Source organism: Anser anser (genome assembly GCF_964211835.1).
Source record: "Anser anser genome assembly, chromosome: 5".
In the NCBI taxonomy this organism is placed as follows: Eukaryota; Metazoa; Chordata; class Aves; order Anseriformes; family Anatidae; genus Anser; species Anser anser.
In genome coordinates, this window is record NC_139725.1 from 30,082,707 (window position 1) to 30,096,083 (window position 13,377).

The 13,377-nt window shown below is 47.2% G+C and overlaps 2 protein-coding genes across 6 annotated transcripts; one reads left to right on the forward strand and one right to left on the reverse strand.

Annotated features, from left to right (window-relative positions):
- The first annotated feature begins 241 nt into the window (after positions 1-241).
- Positions 242-4,788, forward strand: SRSF5 (serine and arginine rich splicing factor 5). 5 transcript variants are annotated; one of them, XM_083836847.1, is made up of 8 exons: positions 242-401; positions 906-1,051; positions 1,141-1,211; positions 1,387-1,485; positions 1,796-1,868; positions 3,178-3,251; positions 3,602-3,712; positions 3,865-4,788. In XM_083836847.1, exons 2-8 carry the CDS (start codon positions 926-928, stop codon positions 4,112-4,114), a joined length of 804 nt encoding a protein of 267 aa, XP_083692973.1. In that variant the 5' UTR covers positions 242-401; positions 906-925; the 3' UTR covers positions 4,115-4,788. The 5 variants fall into 5 exon arrangements, with proteins under 5 accessions (XP_083692973.1, XP_083692975.1, XP_083692974.1 ...); XM_083836849.1 differs by having other exon boundaries at positions 3,868-4,788; XM_083836848.1 differs by having other exon boundaries at positions 1,799-1,868.
- A 1,013-nt stretch (positions 4,789-5,801) lies between these two features.
- Positions 5,802-12,816, reverse strand: SLC10A1 (solute carrier family 10 member 1). Its single transcript, XM_083836837.1, has 6 exons — positions 12,547-12,816; positions 10,884-11,323; positions 10,209-10,419; positions 8,673-8,851; positions 7,868-8,064; positions 5,802-6,741 (listed from the first exon to the last, which is right to left on the reverse strand). The coding sequence occupies exons 2-6, from the start codon at positions 11,282-11,284 to the stop codon at positions 6,551-6,553; spliced, it is 1,179 nt and encodes a 392-aa protein (XP_083692963.1). The 5' UTR covers positions 11,285-11,323; positions 12,547-12,816; the 3' UTR covers positions 5,802-6,550.
- Between the last annotated feature and the right edge of the window lie 561 nt (positions 12,817-13,377).

The window sequence follows — 13,377 nt, forward strand, 5'->3', positions numbered from 1 at the left end:
TACTGCTGCTGAGCAGTAATTAACAGCGTATTAATTATGTTTGGCTGGAAGAGACGAGCGTGAGGACTTGTAAGGGGCGTCAGCACGAAGCAAGGCACGTTGTGCAAGCTGCAGGAGAGGAACCCTCAGTGAACCACCGCCCCCACTGACTACTGCCCACGGCCCCCAACATGGCCGCCCGCCGCCATTACCCCGGGGAGGGGCGGGGCGGGGCCAGGGCCGCCTCCGCCAATCGGCGCGCGGGGCGGGGCCGCCTCCCGGTGGCGGCGGCGGGGCGGGGCGGGCGGCAGTCGGGAGCGAGGCGCCGCGCAGGGAGCAGGAACCGCCCGCCAGCACCGCACCGGCCTCCTCGCCCCGCACGGCCCGGCCCGGCCCGGCACGCACCGGGACCCGCAGCCCAGGTTCGTGACCGGCCGGGGCGCGGTGCTGTCTGTGTGTGGGGGGCGGGGCGGGCGGGTCCTTCAGCCGAGGGGTGGTGGCGGCGGCGCACGGGGTCCCGGCGGGGCGGCGGGCCGGCCCCGGTGCTCCGCGTGCAGCCGCCGCCGCGGCGGGCGCTGAGTGCAGGGCGCGGCCCGCGCCGCCATTTTGTGGCGGAGCGATGGCGTCGGCTTTTCTGCCCGTGCGCCTCGGGGGGCGGGGCCGGGCCGAGGGGGGCGGGACCGAGGGGGGAGCTGCGCGCTCGGATTGGCCGAGGCCGGGGCGGGCTCCAGCTGGCGGGCTGCGATTGGGCCGCAGAGGGGGCGAGGCCGGGCTGCTGCGGACTGCGGCAGGGGGCGGGGCGGGGGCGTGCTGAGTCACCGGCACGGCGCGGACGGGACGGGACGGGCCGGGTCTGACGGGACGGGCCGGGGCCGGGTCTGACGGGACGGGGCCGGGCCGGGCCGGGCCGTGTCTCCCTCCCGCAGCGAGCTCCGCGCCCCCAGCCATGAGCGGCTGCCGCGTCTTCATCGGGAGGCTGAACCCCGCCGCCAGGGAGAAGGACGTGGAGCGCTTCTTCAAGGGCTACGGCCGCATCCGGGACATCGACCTCAAGAGGGGCTTCGGCTTCGTGGTGAGTGCGCCTCACGGGCGCTGGGAGGGCTGGAGGCCGCGGGGAGAGCTCTGGGCGCTTAACGGTGCTCTCGCTGTGTGGGTTTGCAGGAATTTGAGGATCCCAGGGATGCGGATGATGCTGTCTATGAACTGGATGGAAAAGAGCTTTGCAGTGAGAGGTGAGCTGCCGTATCTCCTGTGTTACTCAAACATAAAAAATATGTGTCGATTTTCAGTTGCGTTTTGTTATCAGCACTGTTCAAATCCAGCTGTAGCTCTTTTTCACCCAATAACTATGAAAAAATGCTTAAAAATGCATGATTTCCCCTTCCTTTTTTTTTTTTTCCTCTGCAGGGTTACAATTGAGCATGCGAGAGCACGCTCTAGGGGTGGTAGAGGCAGAGGGAGGTACTCTGACCGTTTCAGTAGCCGCCGTCCACGTAGTGACAGGAGGTACGTATAGCCGTGAACTGACGTGGTTTTAATAAATAACTCTGGGTCTATCTCATCGGCAAATGCGAGGTACTTTCTAGTCAAACAGATGTGGCAGTAGGATTGTGAAGATCAAAAAAATCAGATATGATCATCTCCTTTATGTTTTTGTACCCCCAAAGTAATCGATGCTTGTCCTTGATTACTTGGGGTATTACATAGTCACAATAGTGATAAGTTGACTGCTGATTATTGATACGGTCTTTGTTATTATTAAAACCCGATTATGCTTGAGTTAATAAATAATTAATACTTAATGTTTATTTCCCAGCAGAAGTGCCCCACCTGTAAGAACAGAAAATCGTCTCATAGTAGAAAATCTGTCATCCCGAGTCAGCTGGCAGGTTTGTTAAAACACGATTAACTATTTTGACTTCATTTAATGGGTATGTAATGTAATTATTTTGTAAAATAATCAATTAAAAGTAATTCTATTTTTAATAAAACGTTTATGTAATTAATGTAATTTTAAATAATGTAATTTAAATATTTTGAATGAAAACTAGTTAATTTTAATTTATAATAATAAATGTATATGTTTGAGGAAATATATTTATTTATTTTCTTGTTTTCTAAATCCATTTTAACCACATATTAAACCCTTTATTTGCCAGCCTATCTGTGTCGTTGGCCTTATGACGAGGAGTGCCTGTGGGTTATCCTAATCGTTCTGTCTTGGTCACTCTTGGTTGGGCCTGGTTGACTTTCCAGTCAGCTCCTACAATGTCACTTGGCCACCTCTAGATCTGTGTTTGCCGGTCTAGATGTAATCGATGCACTCCTTAAAGTGCCACATTGCAGCGGTCCCAGAGCGTTAACGAGATCTGATTCCTAAGTTGAGAGCTGTTCTTCCTGTAACGCTTCCGAATAAGAGTTCCTGGTCGAAAAGAGTTGAAAGATACGAAATTAGGTGGTCGTTGGAATCCTGATCGCAGTAAAGTGGTCCTTGGTAACATCAAGCATAGAGAATGTCTGGATCCGTCAATAGTCTCCTAATAGGGAGGGCGGTGCGATTAATGGCTTCCATCGACTGGGTAGTGTTCGACAAGTGGGTGGCGAAGAGCCAGTCGGGCATAAATCATGACGGTATCTCCGGTCGCTTAATGCAGTTTGCTGCTTGGCTAGCCTAGGGAAATGTTAATAAAGGTAAAGTAAACTATATTTTTAATGACATATGGGGCACAAAATAATGGTGTTATGTAAATGTAATTCTGTATGCATATAAGACTCGTAATATAAATGGAAACTGAAATAATTCAAAAATATACGGGTAGTATTTTGCACTCAGTCCAGTATATATATATTTATATATAAATATTCAGATGTATTTTTTTAGATATCTCTCTCTCTCTTTCTAATCTATATAATCTCCATAGACTAATTTAATTTTCTTTAATGTTATGATACTTTATTAGCATTTTGCTTAAAGCAATATGCTTTTTTCATTTATTTCGTGCCCTGATATAGATAATTCAATTTTGATAGAATACAGGTATGGCAGTTGCCATGTTTGTAATTTATCTAACATCTTCTCTTTCAGTAGTCATAAGTTTCTTTTCTTTGCTCTTTTTAAAAAAAACAAAATAAAACTATTTTTATATACATAAGTATTTATTTCTACTTCTTTGCATAACATTACTGGTCTTGTGTTAGGATCTCAAAGACTTCATGAGACAAGCTGGGGAAGTAACCTTTGCAGATGCACACAGACCTAAGTTAAATGAAGGGTAAGCCTCTAAAGTTCTCTTGAAAGCTATAGGCTAATATTCGTCTATATTGTGTAGATATCTGGGGAGGGAGGCTGGCTACCTCCTGTGCTCAGCAGCTGTTCGTGGCTTAATTTAGCTACCCTTTGAACTTGCAGTCTGTGGTATTTGGGGAGGGGAATTCTTCAGTTCATGCTTGAGTTTGTCATGGTGTTACTACACACCAAGCAGTGTGGGGGTTTTTAAGCTGTTGTGTATTTTTTTTTTTACATAGTACTTTTCTTTTTTTTCCACTCTAACCATCAAAAACACAATTTGTAATAGTGAGCTGTTTTGGCTTTTTTTTTTTTTTTCCTTTTTAATTTCTGTAGGGTGGTTGAATTCGCCTCTTACAGTGACTTAAAGAATGCTATTGAAAAGCTTTCTGGTAAAGAAATTAATGGAAGGAAAATCAAACTAATTGAAGGCAGCAAAAGACACAGGTATGGATATCTGTTAAATAACGATTCAATATGCATTAAGAAAGCCTTGAAGTCAGTGACCAGACAGTGAGACTGGAGACCAGTGAACTGCATGGTTGCTGTAGTGGCCTGTGATGTTCCGTTGCTGACACCGATGCTCATTGCTTCCTCAGTAGGTCCAGAAGCAGGTCACGGTCTCGTAGCAGAAGCTCATCCAGGTCTCGTAGCCGTTCCCGTTCCCGAAGCCGCAAGTCTTACAGCAGGTCGAGGAGTAGGAGCCGTAGCAAGTCTCGATCAATTAGTAGATCTCCAATGCCAGAGAAGAGCCAGAAACGTGGCTCTTCCAGTAGGTCTAAATCCCCAGCATCTGTGGATCGGCAGAGGTCTAGGTCGAGGTCCAGATCTGTTGACAGTGGCAACTGAACTATAAGTAACTTGCCCTGGGGGCCCTTTTTTAAACCATACTTGCTAAAAGCTGTGGTAAGTATGTGACTTTCTGCGGGGAAGGGTTTGGGTGGGGAGGGGAGGGAAGGGAGGGAGGAGGGATGGGGGGTCTTTGTAGATGTGGACCATGGTGGGGAGGGTTATTGACTAATTGTATTAAATGTTTTTTGATAACCCTTTTCTTGCTCACATTTTTTGTGAATGTCTGAAGTGTATAGTTTGTGTATATTGACAGAGCTCTTTATAACTAAAGCAGACCACTTTAAATTTTTTTGTACTCCAAAAAGAGTAACCTAAACACTAAATTCCCACTATATTCAACTGTGAATAGCAATTCAGAATATTAGTTTAATATCTCAAATTAAACTAATAGCTTTAGGCATCTAAGAGCTCTACATGTGCTGTACATAAAGCTTTATTCCAGAGCGTATTTTTTTCATGCTTTAGAACCATTGTTTCAGCTAGAGGTCAGCAGATTAAGTGCTGGTCAATATTGGTAATAAAACTTTATTTTAAAAGCTTTTCATTTAATACGACTTGCACTACAGTAAGAAAATGCCCATTTCACTGCCCTGTGGTAATAGTATTCTATAAAGCACCCTAATTCTTGATACTTGAGAACTAAATAGCTCAAATAAAGTATAAAGAAACACATCTCTGCTTCTGGTGTATTCCTGTTGGTGAAGCGTTTGTGACTGTGCCTCGTGTAGACCCATCTAGAAATATTTTAACTGTCCAACTACAGCAAAGCTGTTATTGAACATTTTGGGTGTGGGGGAGAACTTCCTTTCAAAATACGTCACGCTGTGCCCTTAGGTATCTGCGTCTTTTTGGGGACTTCGTGTTCTGAAATAAGAACCTTGATGATAAGGAGAAGCCTGCTGTGAGAGAGTGAGTTCAAAAATTGGAACGGATGAATCATTCAGATTTTAATTTACTGTTCAGAGAGTGTGAAATGTTAGAGATGGATGCAGTCATTGAACTTCATCTGCGTGTGTGCATGTGTGTATGAGAGGACACTGAGATACGGATAAAATATTTTTATAGGAATGAGTCCTCATTCTAGAGAAAGAAGAGGGAATTTTAAATTGGCATCTGGGAGTACTGCAACAGTGGTGCCCCGCAGTTCTGCCTCCCGGTACTGTGTGTGTTTACCCACCCATTACAGAGGCAGCAAGGTGCAATCCCTGTGTTTCTCAAACCCTTACCCATGTTACAAGAGAGCTTTAGAACTGAATTTAAACACTTAAAAATGTTTTCTTTTGAAGTGCTTTACAAAGCTAATCCAGTAACACGCTGAAACCTTTTAAAAAATCCTTGGAACCTACGGTCAGGTCCTAGGAAGCTCGAGGAGGGTCTGCACAGAGCAGAGCTAGCTCTCAGATTGTGGGTAGATTTCTGGTGTCTGTGCAGGACGCTTTGCCTTTTCTCCTTTCTGTTGCTGGTTTCTTGTTTGTTAGCTTGGAACACGGTTACGTGAACGAGCTTTTGTGCCTTGTGAGCAAGCGGTGAGAGATTCAGATTGATAACATAGCTAACGAGATTATTACTAGACAGTTCTTGGGAGTGGGAGGTTTCAGGCTTTGCATTACAGAGGGTTATACTGAGTTCTGGTCAAAAATGACCTTGCGTTTATGAAGTGTAGGTTCCTGGTTTGGTCCTGTTTATTCTTAGTTCAGCTGGTTTATTTCATGTTACAGTGTATTTTTAGCACATTACAGGTTTTAATGGCGGTCATCCCTAGTGCTAAACTTTGAAGTAGGAAGGTAGCTAGATAGCTTCCTGGAGGTTTGTTCTGCCTAGTTGAGTGACTCCTGCAAAGCAAGGCGTGTTCAGGGCTCACATGTTTTCAGCGGTACAGCTTGCTGGACCTGAGCTCCGCTCACGGAGGCAGTTGGCATAGCCACGTTCAGGAATTCTGTGCTGTCTACTGCGTGAAGAGCAGCGGCACGCCGCACGGTGCTCAGGTTCATGGAAAAAGAGTGAACAGCAGCCCACGGGGTATTCAGCTGCATGCCGGGTCTTGGCTTCTACACTGGGAAACTCTCACACCCCATTTTGGGTCTTTATTAGAGAAAGTACACTAATCTTCAGCGATCTCTTTGAGAACTGCTTGCAAGGTGCCAGCAGGACAGTTACAAGTAAGTGAAATTCAGGAAGGAAACTGATGTGAGTGGTGGTTTTTGCATAGGCAAAACTGGGGGCAGACACTTGGGAGCGTGGCCCTAAATTGTCCCAAAGGAAAAGCAGTGCCTGTAGGTTGCTGCAATGACTTGTTTCTGTGTGGGAGCCTGGAATTCTCCTTCATGGGCAGGCAGGGAGAAGCCGTCTGAGGAGCACGGTCTTTGGAAAGCGAGTGAGGGTGGAGATAGCTCAGTGGCACATCCTCTGGTGTAAAAGGAGCAGATTGAAGCTTTACATGGAACTGCTGGAAACCTGTAAACCAGCTGCAGAAGGCGGAGCTCTGGGGCGCTGTGATAGCGGCTGCTGCAGAATCTCTCTGTACCATTTTCCTGGTTTCCTGCTGTTTCTGCAGAGTCTCGATACTGGTTTCATTTCTTGAGCAGTATTTGTGTCCGCAGCTGCACAGATCGCTTCTGTTGCATCTAAAGAAAAATGTGAGAGTAGGTAGTTCTGAGCCCAGGTTATAAAAAGATGGTGATGTAACTGCAATGTTGTTGCTGGGTGTTTTTTAAAGGAGAGAAGAGAAACCAAAAAAATTGACGTTCTGTCAAAATATTTAAACCATCTTGTGTCCAGTGATTTCATGAATCTGGGTTTGGAAAGCTACCCTTTTACCACACTCCGGCAAGCCACCCAAGTGTCTGTTCCTACTATCATCTGCTTTGCACTGAAGGAACACCTTGGTATTCAAGTTGTGATTTTTTTCCCCCCCTTCTCCTGTTAGCAGAGAATGGTCACTCATGTTAACAGAAGTGCCAGTCGTCCTTCAGCTGTAGCTACAAATGATGGTGAAATGCTCTTGCAGCAGCCTATGGTACTTACTGCTCAGCTGCTTCTCTGTCCCAAGGGTCTGGAGAAGAGTGAGCCAGGAGCAGCACAAGGATGGCTGGTGGAGTGTCTCGTTCAGCAGTTCATTCCCTGAACTTCACGCAGTCAGATGGGTTTGACATTATGGGCCCACTGAAGCTGGATAAGAGTCTATCACACCTCCATACCAACACTGTATGTATTTTTAATGAGCTTTACTAGAAAAAGATCCAAATGCTTCCTTCGTTCAGCTACGATATGTGGCAGGTCCGTTCTCCCCCCACTCCAGAAGTGACACCCTTCAGTGAGTCTCGCAACAGCTTGTAGTGAAGCCAAGATCTGCTGCGTTGAAGATCAATGTTCTGCTGTAGGTTTTAGGCATGTGTGAGGCTGTTCCTTGCATGTGGTCAGTGCAAAGCACAGCTGTTGCAGGACACCTGTCGTGGTTCAAGGATGGCACTCTGAAAACCTGTGAGCACTGGTAGTATAGATGGTACGTTTATTTCTGAGACATTCTGATGATGTGAGAAGCCCTAATTCCTAGTGCCTTCAATTGCCTCTACTTTTTATTTATTTATTTTTTATTGTGATTTCTACTTAGTACGTAGGCTATGGTAACTCTTGAGTTATATATGGCAACTATTCTGTCCCTAGAAAGCAGCAATTGTCTGGCAATTATAGGTAAATGTATATGGCTTGGGCTGGAAAGACTAGGAAATAGAGAGGCAAAGCTGTACTTGCCACATGGTTTCTTTATTCCATCATGAATCCTGAAGGCCAGGATCAGCAGAAGGCCCTCTCCAAGCTGGAACATCAAGTAGAGCTGTGGGAAGAAGTACAGGGGGCCGATGACTTCTGGGGCAAAGGCAACCTTGAGGATGGTAGAGCACAGCTGGACGTTCTGGCAGCCAGTTTCCATGCACACTGTCCGCCTGCAGCTGAAGGAGGAGGAAAAACGTTGACAAAATCTGATCCATTTTAAACAGTTTAAGACAGACTCCACCCACCTTGCTGTTGTAATGTTTCATGCATCTGCCTGTGCTAAAAGCTGCTTTATTGGGAGCAATATTGAGAAGAACCCTAGAAGATTTTGCCTTGTGCTCCCTGTGCAATGTATGGAGACACATCATGCTATAAACGTGGACTTTGTGTTTAATGGTGCTTGGAGGACCTGTGTCCCACTCTGCTGCTTCCCACAGAGAAGAAATCTGTTTCCACGGTAAAAAGAGGAGTCCAAGTTGTGAAAGCAAAAAGTGAATAGAAAACAGTGAGGGCTAGAGGACGTCTTACCCGAATTAGATGGGATGGGAAGGGAAAGAGAAGCGTTTTGTTTGTTTTGTTCTTATGCAAGGTGTGGCAGTATGACTCGGGACCAGCTTGCAGTGTGTCTGCTCATACTCCTAAGACACATTTTGGGAAACTGCAGCCTGCGTATTTCACAAAACTGCATCCATTTTGAAGCCAGTGCTTTCCCCATTGCTCTGTATACCGTGCCTCTCTGTTTCTTCTGGTCTTAGTGAGGGAAGGGAGGAGCAGGGGAACATACCGGTCATTAAGCTTGAAGACTGCAGAGAGAACGTAGCCCAGAAGGAATCCGATAAAAGGCATCAAGGCAGAAGATCCGAGGAGGGGTGGTGAGAAGACGACCGTGATACTGCTTCCCACGTTAGCCACAGATAGAACAATTATTGCAACAGATGACAGCAGAAGCACAACCATCCCTGTCTAAAATAAGCGTTAAAGACAGGGACAAGATAAAAACCCCCAACAAAATTTGCATCAGCTGTTGGAAGTGGCTGTGCCCAGTTCCCCATCCGTTACGTGGGTTTATAGTGAGAGATTCGCAGGGGTGCATAAGCGCCTTCCATGGATGCAAATGTTATAAAAAATGAACAAGACACCATCTTTAGGCATTACCTAGAGAGACCTTAATTTACTAAGTATCTTTCTGGCATGTATATATAGTGACTTGCTCTGCCAGCCATGTTTCTCAGGCATTGCTATGCGTTTCTGTCCATGTCCCTCTGTGAGTCTGGCATGACATGCCTGCTACCCAAAGCAGGTGGGGAGGAAGCCTCTGCTCACAGCAGCAGGCGTGGAATGCAGGTGGGGGCTGCATTTTCAGACTGTCTTACTGGTGTTCAGCAGAAGTAGTACCTGGGGGATTCTGGGAGGCAGAATACAACCCTCGTGCCTGTCTCTCCGCTTTGGAGTCCAGTTTGTGTGGAGCTCCCCAGGTGATTTTTAAAGCAACTCTCTACTGCTTCCTCTTTTGTAGAGGAAATAAATGGAAAAGCAGTGTTAGCAGAAAGGAACAAGAACTAAGGGGCAGCTGGGCCACTGTAGGTCACCTTCTCATGCTAGACTTTCAATGTTTCTTTTGAAACAGTCTGGTTATCACTGCCCTGTGCTGGCTAAAGGGACATATAAAGAGCTCTGCTCCTCCTACACCTAGCCTGGTTCCTGGGTTCCCATCTCTCTTGCAGGTTAGTGATTCCTAATGCCATTTTGTCAGGTCTTTGTTGGGCCAGGGTGCCCAAATCTTGTTGCGCTTGGTCTCAGTTTCTCTGAGATGAAGCCTTAGTGAAAGAAACTAAGAAAACCAGCTTTACAAAGTTGTTAGCAGCTCTCTGGGTACTGCTATTGAGTTAGGCAAGCAGCATGTAAGCAGCAAGTTAGTGATGTGTGTTTTGTGCTCTGCTGCAGCTCTGAGAAGTGGGAAATGTGTTTGTTTATTCTATCTGGGGTCTGCGCTGGTTGCAGCAATAGTCAGGGGCAGTGCCTATGAGGCTAATTAGTGCTGTCTGTAGCAAAAGAAATTGAAGTTAAAACTGAAACCAGCAAAGGAGAGCAAAACAGGAAGATGCCTACAAATTATTGTTTGTCTAGTAAAGGTGGAGGGCTTTACTCTGGGAAAATATTTTAATGACTGAAGCAGGGAAGTGGATGTCCTAAGTACTATCCTCAACCCTTTCATTGATTTGTGGCATGCTTTAAAGAAATGAATATTTCTGTGACTCTGTTTTTGTAAACTTCCTCAAGGTTCTTGGCTGAAAGGTGACTATCACAGGATACTTCTTACCTTGATGACAAATCCGGTGTACTGTGGTTTCTTCTCATTCAAAATGATGCCGATGGCACAAGGGATTAGCATCAGGGCCAGGGAGGTGATTATTCCTTTGTAAGGTACCTTGCCCTTCAAATCACCCTCATACAGTCCTCCCGAGTAAAGATACAGAAGCAGAGGCATGAGTCCAATTGCCAGAACCGTTGAGCATGTGGTCATTACAATGCTGAGATGGAGAAAGAAACCTTCAGTGGAATAATTACTTTTTTTTTTGGTGAAATATACTTATTTTACTAATCTGGACACATGGTTTTAATACAAAGTTTACCTTGCTCTTTCCCAGACTGTCACTGAGGCTCCCTCAACATCACTATCAGGTTGTAGGAGGATACGATATGAACAGAGTGAGGGGAAGATGGCTCAAGCTCTGTATAAGCTCTGAACAGACCCTTGTTTATGGGTACAGCCCATACTTCAGAAATTTGCATCTAACAGAGAGAGAGTAATGCCTCACACTTCTCGCAGGGACACATTGGCTTGCTGAGGAGCCTGGGTGATTTAAAACTATTCTAGGCTTAGTGCTTCAGTCATGGTCCAGCCTCTTGTGGACTGCTAATGTCAGTTCAGCCAGCTTCTGAACCAGCTGTACAACTGGATTGGCCTGGGCGACAAGCACACAGCCTCGCTTACCTGAGGTTCATGTCACCTTTCAGTGCCAGACTGAAGACGTTCGAGAGGTTTCCACCTGGGCAGCAGCCACAGATGAGGATGGCCAGGGATTCCGTAGGGCCCAGCTGGAAGAGCTTGCCCAGTACAAATGCTGTCAGGGGCATCACGCCGTACTGAGCCATTACAGCAATAGCTACGCCTCTGGGATTCCTGAGGTGAGTTGTGATCTTGGCTATCTCCATCGTACACCCCAGAGACACCATGATGACAAAGAGGACCACGATAAGGATCACATTTAGGGCTGTGTCTGTGGCCTGCTGGCCAAATGCAAACACTGGTGCTGCACTGGTCAAGGAGGTGCTGTGTGTGCAACCTGGGCTCCAAAGCTCTGGGCTCTCAGAGGCTCCCCTGGACTTGTTCATCCTGATGAAGAGTTTAGTCGTCCCTTCTTCTGTAAGCAGCTGTCAATGTGAGGAAGGGATTGATTCAGAAATCTGAATAAAATACAATGAATGCAAGTAAAATGCGAGTTCTCCTGCTCCCTCTGGTCTGCGCCTTTTCTCTTTCAGGCCACCACTCTTATTTAGCAGCCATTGAAATGGAAATCTCTTCTAAGGAGTTGTGTAAATTGTAACTTGTCTGATGTACAGAGTCACAACAGACAACTTATGCAACTCGCACGGACAACCGACACTAGTCACAGGACTCAGCTTGTTAGATCCACAGCAGCCAAGGGGCACCCTGTTCCCTTCAGCAATACACGGGGCAGTTGGTGCAGCTTCTGCTCTGGTCTCCCTCCTCTTCCACTGTTTGTCCTCACCGTGAATATGAGGGCAGAGCTGGTGAAAGCAAGAGAAAGGCTCATGCAAAACTGGTAAAGACAGGCAGAAGAGCTCTTGTCCACAAGATACAGCTGAAGCCAGTGGTTAAAACATGATGCATCCAGGGTACTTTGTTTTTAACAAGTGTTATAAAATGCTTATGCTTCTGTCCATAAGTCAATCTCTTAACAGACTAGGAAGGAAATTCCATGCCTGCTGCTGCGAGCAAAGAGGCTTCTTCCCTCTTTGCCTCAGGAGGCTGTGGGAAATTCCCCCTTGGATTAGTGGTGTCTCTAGGAAACTGCTAGGGGCTTTCATGTCCCTTTTTTGATGCAAGTTTTTCTGATCAGAGCACCATCTAGAATTTTTTTGATTGCATAAGGGAATTAATTCACCAACCTTTCTCAACATTAAAAAATATTATTCCCCCCTTAGCACTGAGCAGAGGCTCCACATGGCAGGACCCTCCATTGACCTCTGCAGTGCATGCCTGTGCTTCCAGCATAAGGCTTCCTGGCAGGGCACGGCATGCACACAGCGCCCGGGTGTGCAGGGAAAGGAGACCGGGGTGGCTGGCACCACAGTGGGAAGCGAGAGCAAAGAGGTGGCTGTCAAAGGCTGTTCTTCCAGCTGCTGCGGAGGGGACCTCTTCTGGTCCCCCACTGCTCCCCGTGCCCTGGCTGGACATGGGATGTGCCTCCCTGCATTGTCCACACTGCAGGTGCTGTGCTTCCTGACTCCTCTACACATTTTGTTTTCATTTATGGAGCAAGTTGACCTGAGCCACCCCCTGGGTCAGGCATGGGTCTCTAACAACATGCAAAGTAAAACACATTAAACCACAGTGAAGTGAATGCCATTACCTTACACACCTGTGAGCACAGCTCTCAAAGGCTTTGGTGAGGTTGCCTGCTGCTCCATCCCTTCCTGGCCACGCTCAGTGAGCAGGAGCGCTCTTCAGTCCTTCTGCATCAGGAAAATCTTCCCCCCTTGGCAAAATCTTGTCCTCTGCTTGCAGAATATAAAACCTGTGTCTAAAAGTATCTTAGATAGGGAAATTATCGGAATGTGTGTTGTTCTAGGGCAGCAGTCCTTTCCTCCGTGGTACAGGACTGGGGAAGGGATTTCAACCTGGGAGGCTCACTGTGGTATGGCCAAACTTTAATCCCTCTGCTGAAGGTCATTATAATGCTGCTCTGCACACTTCAGGGACGTCCTCGTCGTTCCTATTCATCCAGGAGCTCCACGGGCCTGACCTCTCCAGTCCCATTGCTCTGGAAACGCCACTGGCAGCAGGAAGGAATGGCAGGGCTGCCCTCCCCGTCCTCCCCGCTTGCTTTGGGTTGGGAACTTTGTTTTCTAGGCTGGGAGCCAGTCCGGAAAACAACCAACAATAGCTCTGTAGCCTAGCATGGCATCCCTGATCAGGCTGGGAGGAGGAGTGCCCACAGCGGGATGGAGCCACACCAGGAGCCACCAGCATCTCTGTGTGTCCATGGTTTCTCCTGCAGCCTTGCCATTAGTGCCTACGGTGCTGCTCTCAGAGGCCTCTGTGTCGATGGTGAGGCAAAGAGGGACACCCAGCCACCTTTCTAGGGCCCTGGCCAAGTAAGCGAGAGGAGGTGGCCTGCTACACGGCAAGCATTTCATTTTGCTTTGGGCAGCTGCAAGGTTCCTGGGATAATGTAGGTGCT

What these genes read in the sequence shown, in the direction of transcription:
- SRSF5 (XM_083836847.1), top strand. Translation starts at nt 926, where the DNA reads ATGAGCGGCTGCCGCGTCTTCATCGGGAGGCTGAACCCCGCCGCCAGG. An exon ending in AGAGGGGCTTCGGCTTCGTG is followed by an intron (nt 1,052 to 1,140) that starts GTGAGTGCGCCT and finishes GTGGGTTTGCAG; the next exon opens with GAATTTGAGGATCCCAGGGA. An exon ending in AAAGAGCTTTGCAGTGAGAG is followed by an intron (nt 1,212 to 1,386) that starts GTGAGCTGCCGT and finishes TTTCCTCTGCAG; the next exon opens with GGTTACAATTGAGCATGCGA.
- SLC10A1 (XM_083836837.1), bottom strand. Translation starts at nt 11,284, where the DNA reads ATGAACAAGTCCAGGGGAGCCTCTGAGAGCCCAGAGCTTTGGAGCCCA. An exon ending in ACACCGGATTTGTCATCAAG is followed by an intron (nt 8,852 to 10,208) that starts GTAAGAAGTATC and finishes CGCTTATTTTAG; the next exon opens with ACAGGGATGGTTGTGCTTCT. An exon ending in TGGAATAAAGAAACCATGTG is followed by an intron (nt 6,742 to 7,867) that starts GCAAGTACAGCT and finishes ATTTTTCTTTAG; the next exon opens with ATGCAACAGAAGCGATCTGT.